The sequence below is a fragment of the Vombatus ursinus genome, unplaced genomic scaffold (genome assembly GCF_900497805.2).
Source record: "Vombatus ursinus unplaced genomic scaffold, bare-nosed wombat genome assembly UNPS02003292.1, whole genome shotgun sequence".
Taxonomy (NCBI): Eukaryota; Metazoa; Chordata; class Mammalia; order Diprotodontia; family Vombatidae; genus Vombatus; species Vombatus ursinus.
In genome coordinates this window covers 4,715,349-4,727,336 of record NW_020943070.1, presented here as the reverse complement: position 1 = coordinate 4,727,336, position 11,988 = coordinate 4,715,349, and the positions used below count along the sequence as shown (strand labels likewise).

The 11,988-nt window shown below is 47.6% G+C and overlaps 1 protein-coding gene across 1 annotated transcript in view; it reads right to left on the bottom strand.

Annotated features, from left to right (window-relative positions):
• Nucleotides 1-9,312: 9,312 nt before the first annotated feature.
• Nucleotides 9,313-11,988, bottom strand: part of C1QTNF6 (C1q and TNF related 6) — a 6,471-nt gene continuing 3,795 nt past the window's right edge. The window contains exon 3 of the mRNA XM_027873460.1: nucleotides 9,313-10,149. Within this exon, the coding sequence (XP_027729261.1) occupies nucleotides 9,602-10,149 (548 nt within the window). The 3' untranslated portion in view covers nucleotides 9,313-9,601. The remainder of the gene's footprint in view (nucleotides 10,150-11,988) is intronic.

Below are 11,988 nucleotides of genomic sequence, written 5' to 3'. Positions count from 1 at the left end.
CAGCTGAGCTCAGGCTCTTCTGGATTATCCCTGAGACTATTTCCCATGCAGAGACAACTGGGAACTCTGAACTATGCCATTCCGATACCCACACGTTGGCCAGGGCTTGTCATGAGCTTCCCAGATGCTTGGACCACTCTCTGGTAATGGGCAGTAAGACCGAAGACTGCCCAACTTCTTTGCCCACCTACACAACCCACGGGTCCCTGCTTTGGGAACCCTGCTTCCCAAAGCACCCGATCTGAGACTCATACCCAGGCCCTCTCGGTTCCACTACAGAACGCTTCCAGGAATAACCAGCTTTGGTGTAAAAGACCTAGATTGGAACCCCTGCTGCACCATTTGCTCAGTGTGTGACCTTGGGCACTTGGTTTCCTCCTCTGTAAAGTGTTGGTCTAGAGCTCCAAGTTCCCTTCTAGCTCCCTGCCCACGATCCCAGGATCCTGACTTTATTCCTGGCCTCCCAGGGTCTGGTCACAGCCCAGGACCCTTCCCTCCCCTCCCAAGCAGGGCAAACTCTCCAGGCATCCTGACTTTCTCATCTCTAGCTCCAGCTCCAAATGCAGGCCCCTGGTCCCCGCCAAGGCATGCTTAGCCCTAGTGATCCTTCCTCATGTTCTGGAAATCTTTCCCTTCCTGCCTGGCTCGAGAACCTCCCCCCCCTTCCCTGGCCCCTGCTTCCCTCTCTCCCCACTCCCTACACCTCCTAATTTTCTTCACATCTGTTCCTGGTTGGGTTACAGCTTTGTTCTCCCTCCTCCCTCCTCCCTCCTGCCCGCTCCCCCCAACTTCCCACTCCACTCACACGTGGCAGTGTCTGTGTGAGCTACTGTGATGGGCGGATAGAGAAGAAGGGAAGGGGGCAGCAGAAGGAGAGGGAGGAGCAGAAAATTGATCACTTCCTTCTCTGGCTCAGGACCCTGGGCTCCCCTGGAGCTCTGACAGTCCTTCACATCTGGGTAACTCTTTGACCCTCACATAATCAGGTTTCTGTCTATTATCTCATGTCACAGACTCTCAGAGCCAGAAGGGCCTTCAGCGGCATCTGGTACAGCCCACCCCAGTCAGAAATCTGCTTTGCGACATCTTCAGGGACTGGATATCTGGCCTCTGCTTGAAGACCTCCAGGGACGGAGAGTTCATGGTATCCAGGGGCAGCCCAGTCGGCTCTGGGAGAGCTGAGCGTCAGGAACCTAAGCTTGTCTCTTCGCTACTCCCATCTGCCCCTTCCCTCCTCCTCCTCTCAGCCCCCTCCATGCTACAGGGTCTGTCCTCTGGGGCCGAGGAAAAGAAATCAAAAGCAACCCAACAGCCCTTCAGAAGACAGCGATCATGCCTTCTCTTCTCCGGGATAAAATTCCCCAGTACCTTGAAGGGACCCTCCCATGACATTATCTTCAGGCATTTCCCCATTCTGTTGGCCCTTCTCTGGATAATTATAGCTTGTCAATTACTTCAATATCTTTGTAGATTATAGATAAATACATGAAATCATGAGCCTGGATTAGATATTATTTATTGTTGTTAAGTGGTATCCGACTCATCGTGACCCCATGGACCACACTGTTCACTGGGTTTTCTTGGCAGAGATACTGGAGTGGTTTGCCATTTCCTTCTCCGGCTCATTTTATAGATGAGGAAACTGAGGCAGAACAGCATTAAGTGACTTGTTCAGGGTATCTGAGGCCAGATTTGAACTTAGGTCTTTCTGACTCCAGGTTTAGCTCTCTAGCATTGCCTCCAAACTCTTCCCGACTCCATTTGGAGTTTTCTTGGCAAAGATACTGGAGTGGTTTGCCATTTCCTTCTCCAGCTCATTTTACAGATGAGGAAACAGAGGCAAACAGGGTGAAGTGACTTGGTCAGGGTCACACAGCTAGGAAGTGTCTGGTTATATTTAAATTCAGGTCTTCCTGATTCAAGGCCCAGAGCTCTATCCACTGCGCCACCTAGTTGCCTCTCTCTCTATTATATATGTGTAAAACACACAATTCATACACAATATATACAATTATATATAATTTAGTTGAGTTAGGCCTAGATATATAATATATAATCCAGGCTTTAATATCATTGATTTAATAATAATGATAGCTAGCATTTATACTAAAATATATGTATACAACATATATAAATACATGTACACATATATTATATGTATACATAATATTATATTTATTTCTTTTTTAGGCAATTGGGGTTAAGTGACTTGCCCAGGGTCACACAGCTATTAAGTGTCAAGTGTTTGCTGACTTCAGGGCTGATGTTCTATCCACTGCGCCACCTAGCTGCCCCATATATTTCTACATATATGTATATTACACACATGTATTATAAATACTGTATATATAATACATGTAAGTATAGATGTAATTTTAACAGTCTATGTATATGTGATATACATATATGCATACAATATAAGTGCCTTAAGGTTAGCAAAGTACTTCAAACAGAGTATTTCACTTAATTCTTACAAGGTAGGGCCAAGGTAGGAAAACTGACCCCAGGGATCTTGGTGGCACTGACGGGGGTCTCCAATATCCAGGTTTGCCCTTTTTTTTCACCAAATGATAACTGGAGGTCTTGGGGATGAAGAGTGTTGGATGGTCATCAAGGCTTGCCACGGCAGTGTGCCAGGCAGATCCCTCTGCCTGAAATACCTGCCTGCTCTCCTTCTCTCTGCCAAATCTACCACATTTTGGGAACCTAGGTTAAGAGTTATCTTTTCTTGGAGGCTCCCATGATTTTCCCTCCATTTCTGCCCATTCCTCTAAGGTTCCCCTCAGCAATTAGGAATCCATTGTTAATCGATGCCTGTTGACCTTCCTTGTAATGTGTGTGGGTTCAGTTCCTTTACCCCTGTTGTGAGATTCATAATTCCTGAGATGGGGGATCTGGTCTTCTCCCTTGGCTTCTGAAGCTCCTAACCTAAGTCTCACCCAAAGGGGACCTTCCATTAGTATGAACTAAGATTGAGAGCTGAAGGTATTAGAGATGGTTCAGTCCAACCTCCCTCCCCCATTACACAGGGGTGAAAACGGAGGTCCAGACAGTGACTAACCCAAGGTCACACAGCTAGGATCCTGACACCTAGAACTGCATGGTGGTTAGACATCAGGTGACTCCTTTCCCCTTGGGGGTTGCTTGCCTGAATGATGGCTCCAGAGGTTGGCTAGGGGCCTCGGTGGAGGGTGGAGGGGATCTGGGGCTGCTAATGTGCTAGCTCTCAGGGCTCTTAGGGGCTTGCCTGCTTGCCAGTCACAGCTGGTCAGTGGTTGCTGGTGGTAAGAGTCTCTTCTCCGTGGGAATCGCTCACCAACTTACCAACTGAGTGACCCATTGACCAACTGACTGGCCAGCCTACTGGCCTGAATTCATCTTATTTACAGTTGGAGTTTAAAGCTAAGACCATAACGACCCCGGGATGACGTCATGAGCACTGAGGGCTGGCCAGTGGAAAGGAAGGCCATCATCCCCTGATGCAGGTCACCTCCGAGGTGAGGCAGGGGACCCAGAAGGCTCAGGTTTCTGAGAATGAAATGTAAATTACTCAGCCATCCAGGAACTTAACTAGGTCCTTCCTGAAGCTGTATACACGCTGGGCCTGTATGTAACAAGACCCCCGCCCGACCCAGCTCTCAAGCCTCTGCAATCTTGGAGGTGGAGGTGATGATTACAAAAGCAGGAAAGAACAGCCTTTTAGGGCCGGAGGGGCCATAGAATAGGGGATGTCACAGCTGGCAGGGGCCTTAGAACAGGGAATGTCACAGTTGGGAGGGGCCTTACAGGTCACAGAGTCCCCCACCCCACCCCACCCCTCCCACCACCACCTCCTTTGGCAGATGAGAAAACTGAAATCCCAGAGAGAGGAAGTGGCATGCACCGGATCACAGAGCTGGCTAGCAGCAGGGCCAGAATGAGGGTCCTCTGCCCACCCCACCACAGCCGAGTCCTCTTCACCCATCTGAGCAACTTCCCAAAACACAGTGGCAAGAAGTGAAACCCCACCAGATGGGGTGAGAAGTGTGTACAAGAGACCAAGAGAGGCAAAGTTTTTTAGGAGGTCACAGAGTTCCTCAGGTTAAGCTCAGGAATTAGGGTCTTAGAGATTTTCCAGTACACTCCTTTGATTTTTACAAATGAGGAAACTGAGGTCCAGAGATCTTAAATGACTTGTCCAAGGCCACACCTAAGATCTAGAACTCAGAGGGACCCCAGACACTATCTAGTCTCTCACCCCCACCTCCCGTCCCTACCCCAACACACTCGTTACAGATGAGAAAGTTGAGCCCCCAAAGTCCCATAGATTGTGAATGGTGGAGTCGAGATTTAAACTTAGATCCGGGCCTCCACACCCAATCCTCTTCTCAGTTCTCCTCTGCTGCTAAGAAAGCCCCGACCCGTCTTTAAATGGTAGCGTATGCTAACCCTTATTCTTCCCAGCCCCGTTCAGTTTATTCTGTGCAGCTCAGGCTAGAGCCAGACTTAGCCTGGAGAACACGCACTTGATTTGAAAAAGTCGGATAATTGTTTTTCAGTGTAATTAATTGGTCTCTGTTCTAATCCCATGTGTTTTATTTTATGTTTAGAAACATGATTCTGAAAAGTAGTATTCACCAGACTGACTGCCCAAGGGGTCCAAGGCACTAAAAAGTCCAAGAACCCTGGCCCTAAATCAAAGTCGCTCAAGTTTGAGGAAAGAGCCCTCGTTTTGGCAACAAGTCCTACTTAAAACCAGCTGTTTGAGCCTTGACAAAGTCACATCCCCTCTCTGAGCCTCAGTTTGGCCTTCCGTAAAAATATACATCTCCATATACGTACAAATGTATAGGTATATGTATATATGTACACACACACACACATATATATGAATGACAAACACTTGCCCAACCTTTCTCAGGGGACTGCTGCAAGCTTTAAAACTTTATAAAAAGGTCAGCCAATCCATAGAGGATGGAGGCATTTGCAGAGCACAAATACAGGCTTTTCCTTCCAGCTTTTGACCCTATCGAGGGGGTCTCCTGTGACAAACTCTGTCTAGAATCTGCTGCTACATCTGTCAGAAAGCCCAGGAAATTCCCATCATGCCCTGCCATTGAAAGGGGAAAGACAGCATAGTGGTGTATTGGAAAGAGCTTTGGCTTTGAAAGAAAAGGATGCAAAAAAAGAGGGCTGGAGTTTTTTTTTTTTAACAAGGTTTTTCCTTTCCTTTTCCTTTCCTCTCCTCTCCTCTCCTCTCCCCTCCTTTTCTCTCCTCTCCTCCTCTCCTTTCCCTTCCCTTCTTTTCCTCCCTTCCTCCCTTTCTTCTTTTCTTTCTCTTTTCTTTCTTTCTTTCCTTCTTTCCTTCCTTTCCTTCCTTCCTTCCATTCTTTCTTTCTTTTTTTCTTTATTGTTATGAAGGAGGAGAGTGGGAGGAAGAGAAAATAGATTTTTTGTTCATTGAAAAAAATTAATTAAAAAAAGGAAATAAGAGTAATTCTTAGAGTCAGAAGACCAAGGTTTGAAAGCTGGCTAGCTGTGTGACCTTGGGTAGGTCATTGAATGTTTCTCAGTTTTCTTATCTACAAAATGAGGGGATGAACTAGCTGACTCCTAAGATTCTTTCCAGCCCTAAGTCAAATATCTTATGACAGTGACTGGTGAAAATGGATTTCCAGGTCATTGGAAGGAGGATTAGATTAGATGGGGGGATTGGAAGCTCCATCTTCCCCAACCACACCCCTCCCCCCAAAACCATTAGGTTAGTTCATTGACCAACCCAGCAAATTTCTAAATATGCTCAGGCTGTCTTGCTCTAGTCTGGCATCCTCTAGTCTGGCATCCTACATTACAGGGCGGGCTTCCCCACATTTCTCCCAGAGCCCTTTGATCTCTCTCCATCTGTCCTCTGCAAGAACATCAGAGCTGGAAGGAAACTCACGTCCTATCTAGGCTAACCTGAACCCAGTCTAGGGCCCAGAATAGAAGAGTCAGTTCATATGTTGGTTGAATTTAATGGACCCCCACCCCCAACCCCACTCATTTTTATAGAGAAAGTTGAGGTCCAAAAAGGAAAAAAAAGTAGCTTTTCCAAGATCACAGAGTGAGTTATTGGGAGAGCCTGGGCTTGACCCAGTCTTCTGACTCCTAACCATCTATCACATGACTCTTGTTTCTCTTCTAACCCTGACTCCTACCCCAAACTAACTGATATCTGCTGTTTCAGGAGAGAAGAAAAACAAAGTGTGTCTTTTTTTTCAAAGATGCCTAGAAGGGATCCTGGGATCCTAGCTTTAGACTGGAAGAGGGTTTAAAAATCACAACCTCCTTATTCTACAGTTGAGGAAACTGAGGTACAGAAGGTTAGCTGACTTACCCAAGGTCACATGGCTGATAAATGGCAGAGCCAGGAAAGGCCAATGGCTCCATAGTCCCTGGAGCCAGGTTAGGGTTCAAATCCTACCTCCTTATGACCTGGGCCAAGCCACATAATGTTAGGCCAAGCCTTGTTTGTTTCAAGTACACCTTAAGCGATCTTGTGAACAATATAGATCTCTTCTAAGAATAATGGTTTTTTTGTTTGTTTGTTCATTTGTTTTTTGTTAGGCAATGGGGTTAAGTGACTTGCCCAGGGTCACACAGCTAGTGTCAAGTGTCTGAAGTCGCATTTGAACTCAGGTCTTCCTGACTCCAGGGCCTGTACTCTATCACTGCGCCACCTAGCTGCCCCCAAGAATAATGTTTTGAAATGCACATAATAAAATATATGAGATTACAAAGAGAATCAAAGGTTGGTAAAAATTAAAATATATGATATAGAAATTATTATTGAATTTTATTAATTAAATTAAAAGTTAAATCCTATAATTTATATACAATATATAAATATATGGCAAGTAAATTATATTTTTAATATATAATCCATAAATTATATATTAAATTAAACCATATATTAAATATATTATATAAATAAATTTCATATATAATACATAAACATATATATTTCTCATTCAAGTTCATGAACCCCCGATAGGGGGAAGAAGTTTTCTGTCCTCTGGGTTAAGGACCCCTTATCTAGAATCAACTGCTTACTGTTTGACCTTGAGTGAATCCTTTAACCTCTTTTGGCCTATTTCCTCATCTATAAAATGAGGGAAGGAAAGAAACAATCATTTATTAAAAGCCTACTATGTTCCAGGCATTGAACTGAGGGCTTTACAAATATTATCTATGTAGTCCTCACAACTCTAGCAGGTAAAATACTATTATTGCCATTTTCCAGTTGAGGAAACTGAGGCAGAGAGAGGTTAAGTGAATTGCCCAGGGTCCATAGCTAGTGTCTGAGGCCAGATTTGAACCCAAGTTTTCTTGAATCCAGTTCCATCACTATGCTACTCAGTTGCCCCATAAGGGGACTGGACTCCATGCCTTCTAAGGCTCTTTGAACCGAAGGATTCTGTTTCCCAAGCCAGTGTTTATTTGAAGCCTCCTTCCACTGCCTGTGAGAAGCTTGGCTACCAATGGGGACTGTCTGAGGTGGGAAAAATGACAAGGTTGGGGGTCAGCTCGCCTCTCACCCTGTAGCTCCCCCATTTGGTTTCTTTCGACCCCTAGGAGTCACGAAATGGGTGACCAGTCCAAAGAAGAATGAGGCCCAAAGAAGTGCTGAGAAAAACATACCTCGGTTTTTAATCAGCCTGAGACAAGCCCAAAAAGTCACTGTGGTTTGAGGTTCCATCTCCTGTGACCTCGAGTGCTGCACATGTAGGTCACCCCAACACCAGCGACGACGCAGTATGGAGCCCATCCCCAGCCTTGACAGCTCCTGCCCACAAAAGCACCAGGGCCTGACCCCCGCCCCATGCAGGCCAGGACAATTAGCACCAATGAGCTAGAGGCCAATTCTTGAGAAAAAGGTTTAGCCGCCATGAAAAGAAGGGGGAGGGAGGGAAGAGAGGGTCTCAGCTCTGCTCCCTCCACCCTGGATGCTTCCCTTGGGGGGCCATTTCCCTGGGCTCCCTGGGAGAAGTTACCTCTGCTTGAAGGCAGTGGAAGTCAAGTCCCAAGGTTCCTGGGGACCAAAGAACCTCAAATTGTAGGAGAGATATAGCATGGCATCCTTGAACCCTGTTTCTAGGTCTCCCCATCGCACCCCAAACGACTCTCTTGGAATCACAGATTTTTAGAGCTGAGATTATTTGATCCATCCTATTTCTCTTCTTCCATCTTGGGGATCAGGAGGAGTTAGACATCCCCTCCCCCCTTCTTCTCCCCTCTCCAGATACCCCAGGCCTGCTGGGGGAGGGGAAATCCTCAAACCTCCTCTTCTCTCCCTCTCTCTTGTTCAGTATCAGTCATCCATAACTGGGGAGCACCAAGATGAGCCGGAAGACAAGGTTGAGCCGTGTTTCCTCAGCACCATGGGAAAGAGGGGCTTTAAAAAGCTGAGCTTCACATTATAGGTCACAGCTTGCCCTAGACAGGGACAGGACAAGGAGAAAGGAAAATGTGTTGGCCTTGGGGTCACCGGTGAAGCTGACCCATGGAGAAAAGGGAGAGGATGGGGGCCGCGTCTGTCTGTCCCCATCTTGGGAGAACAGAGGAATAGGCTATTCCAAGGGGCGAGGGCTGGAGAGTGTGAGGATGCCTGGAGGCCTCCCTAGGGCAGAATCCCTGCTGTGGGCCAGCTGTTTATCAAGGCCTGGTCAGTGGAGGCTGGTAGGAGGGGGAAGGAAACCACCAGAGAGCGGACTGCTAGGAACTGGCCTTAGCTTTGAGATCTGGTCCTACTCTCCTCTTTATCCACAGACAGATTGTACCCTGCCTCCCGTCTTTTGGTGTCTATGATCTGGATGCAGTAATGTGGGGAGGGGGGTGGAAGAGAGCAGAAGGGAGATTGAGGAAAGGGTGGGGTAGCAGTTGGGGAAGCTCCGGTTGGTGGGTGAAGAGAGAGGAGAGGACTCACCCAGAGGGCAGAGGGTGGGATGGGGACTCAGAGCCATGGGGGAGATGTAGCCACAGTCCTGGGTGGGGAGGGGAGTGAGGGGGAGACAGGGAGGAAGATAGGAGTCCAGTAGGAAGGTAGCCCCCTCAGGTCAGGAAGGATTGCTTTGTGGATTTCCAGAGCACAGTGCTTGGCAGATAAGAAAGAGGTGCTTAATCATTTCATAGTGAATAAATGAATTAATGAATGAGATTATGGAAGGACTATGAAGACCAGGAGGGAGAAGTGGAAGAAGGAGGAGAAGGAAAAGGGGAGAGAGAAGGATCATGAAGAAGAGAAAGTGGAGAATGAGGGAAAAAGAAAGAAGAGAAAGGGATAGAGAGATGGGGAAGACAAAAGCGGAGAAAGTATGGAAGTAAGAAGAAGAGAAGATGGAGGAGACTGGATCATAAATGTTAGAGATGGAAAGGACCTTAGAGATCCTTTAGTCAATTTACAGGTGAGTAAACTGAGGCCCAGAGAGGGAAGATGATTTGCTCAAATGAAACATCTAGTTAGTGGAGGGCTGGGGGGGAGCACCAGGTGTCTTGATTCCCCTTTCCATGGCATAGTTGAAGATGTGGAAGAGAGGGGAGAAGAGTTGGGGAGGGTAAAGATCAGGGAGGGGGAGGGGGAGGGTCACTCATCCCCTGGCTTGATGAGGTGGCCGCTGAAGGTGATGTAGGTGTCCACATCATCGCTGTAGATGGCATTCTCTCGCTGGTGCTTAAAGAGACGCACCCAGGCCCGGTCACCCGAGGCCATCTGCAGCAGGACGCTCTGACTCTGCATGATGCTGCGGTCACTGGGCTGCGCATACAGGATGACGGTGGGCTCCTCATTGCGCATCAGGTGCAGGTAGGTCTCCTTGAAGTTCCAGGTGTGGACATTGAGGCTGAAGTAGTAGATTCCGGCGACAGGGGCAGAGAAGTGGCCAGAAAACATGTCGAATCGGCTGTCCAGGTTCACGAAGACCGTGTCAAAGAGCAGGGGCTGATAGTCCTCAGTACTGTGCAGGGCCTTCTTGCGACCCACAGAGAAAGCCGAGTACTGCGCCTTGCATGGCTCCCCAGGGCTGCCTGCCTGGCCTTTGGCCCCTTTGGGGCCCTGAGGGCCTCGTTCCCCTCGGGAGCCTTCCTTGCCCATCTTCCCTGGCATCCCAAGGGGACCCCGATCTCCCTTATCTCCTGCAAAGTAAAGCATGTCAGGTTGAGCACCTTTTAGCAGGGTGGTAGCTAAGGGCTAGTCCTCCCCCTACATGGGCCATCTCAGTCACCCCAGAATCCATTCCCTCCAAGCAAATATGTCCATATCTCTGCATGGTTCTTCCGAAAACACCCACTCCAAATGACATCCCCTCCTCCATCACAATATCCAAAGTCCCACCATTAGAATTTAAAGTGCGGGAGAACCCTAGAGAGAATCTTGTCTACACCCTTCATCTTATACATGTCAGGAGATGGTTCATTGATTTAGAGAAGGGAGAGTTCTTACAGGCTACTTAATTCAACCATTCATTTTACAGACAAGGTTCAGTGACTTGGTCAAGGTCCCACAACTATCAGACAGCCTCTTGTCTCATTGAGAGGAGTCAGACTGGTCTCTCCTGACCTGACTGGCCAGGAGAGGACCTAGATGCTGATGTAACAGACTAGACATTTCCTTAATGTCACAGGTCCGAAGCACGTGCCCAGAGGAACAGGAGAGAGGAGCTTCCAGGAAAACGGAACCCAGAGGAAGAGGGATGAGACGATGTCAGGGAGGAGGAATGCAAGCTCAGTGGACAGAGGCAAGAGGCAGCCTAGTTAGCAGGGAGGAGGAGCCTGGGGTCTGGTGAGGTGGTCCAGAGTGCTTCAGAAGTACAGGGCCAAGAATGGAAGAACATGATGCTGACTGGAGCAAAGAAGCAAGCCAAGAGCCCAGAGGGAAGCAGGAAAGCAGAGAGATGTGGAAGCTATTTGGCTCAATGAGCTGGACAGCCCAGTGGACAGAGCACTGGGCTTGGAATTAAGAGGACCTGAGTTCAAATCCCACTGTGTGACCCTGGCTAGGTCACTAACTTCTCTCAGCCTTAGTTTCCTCATCTGTAAAATGGAAATAGCTAGCTATTTCCTAGCAAATGATCTGAGGCTTTGTTTTCATTGATTGTGACTGAGTCCCTGGTGAAGAGGGGTGCTAGAAGTGACACCCACCTGAAGAGGGCTGTAACTTCTGTTTTGCTAAAGAGGTTAAAGAAATATGGGGGGTTGGGATTTAGAGAGTTCAAGTTCCATCCGTGGTGTGCTGCTCACTAGCAGCGAGACTATGAGCAAGTGACTTCCCCTCTCTGGGCCTCAGTTTCCTCATCTGTAAAATGAGCCGATCAAACTAGGTGAACTCTGAGTTTTAAACTCTGAGTTTATTGTGCGATACTGGTCCCTTGCCTGTTCTTTGTTTTTTCAATTAAATTTCATTGTTTTAACTGAACTACGATCAATTTCTTCTCATAATTGACCCTGTTCTTTACCGCACTTTTATTAATTGGCTCAGTGCCCCCCACTTTGGTGTCCTGATGCTTTCAAGGGAACTGAACACACTAGAGGAGAGTTAGAAACTAGTCAGATTTGTGTGTTCCCGGGGCCTCATCCTTAGGAAGGGACAGAACCATTATTTAAATTATTGAGAAGCCTCCAAAGATTGAACCCGGTGCACATGAGCTCAAAACTCTTGGCTCTGAGTCAAATGTTAATTTTGTGGGCTCATCTAGGGCGATTTTCTTTTTTAGCGGGGGAGGTGCATTGCTAAGTTACTTGCTCTAACATTGTTGGAGCAGGCAGCGTGTACCAGCACTGGGCTACTCTGAGGTAGGTACCCTCAGAAGTGAGCCTGGGCAGGAGTGTTCTCTTTGGTATGAGGGGCTGGGGGACGCTGTGGCAGCCCAACTTTGAGAAGGACCGGTGCTCAAACATGGGTGTAGACCCTCCCCAAGGACCATTGGTATGTGTGTGTGTGTGTGTGTGTGTGTGTGTGTGTGTGTGTGTGTGTGT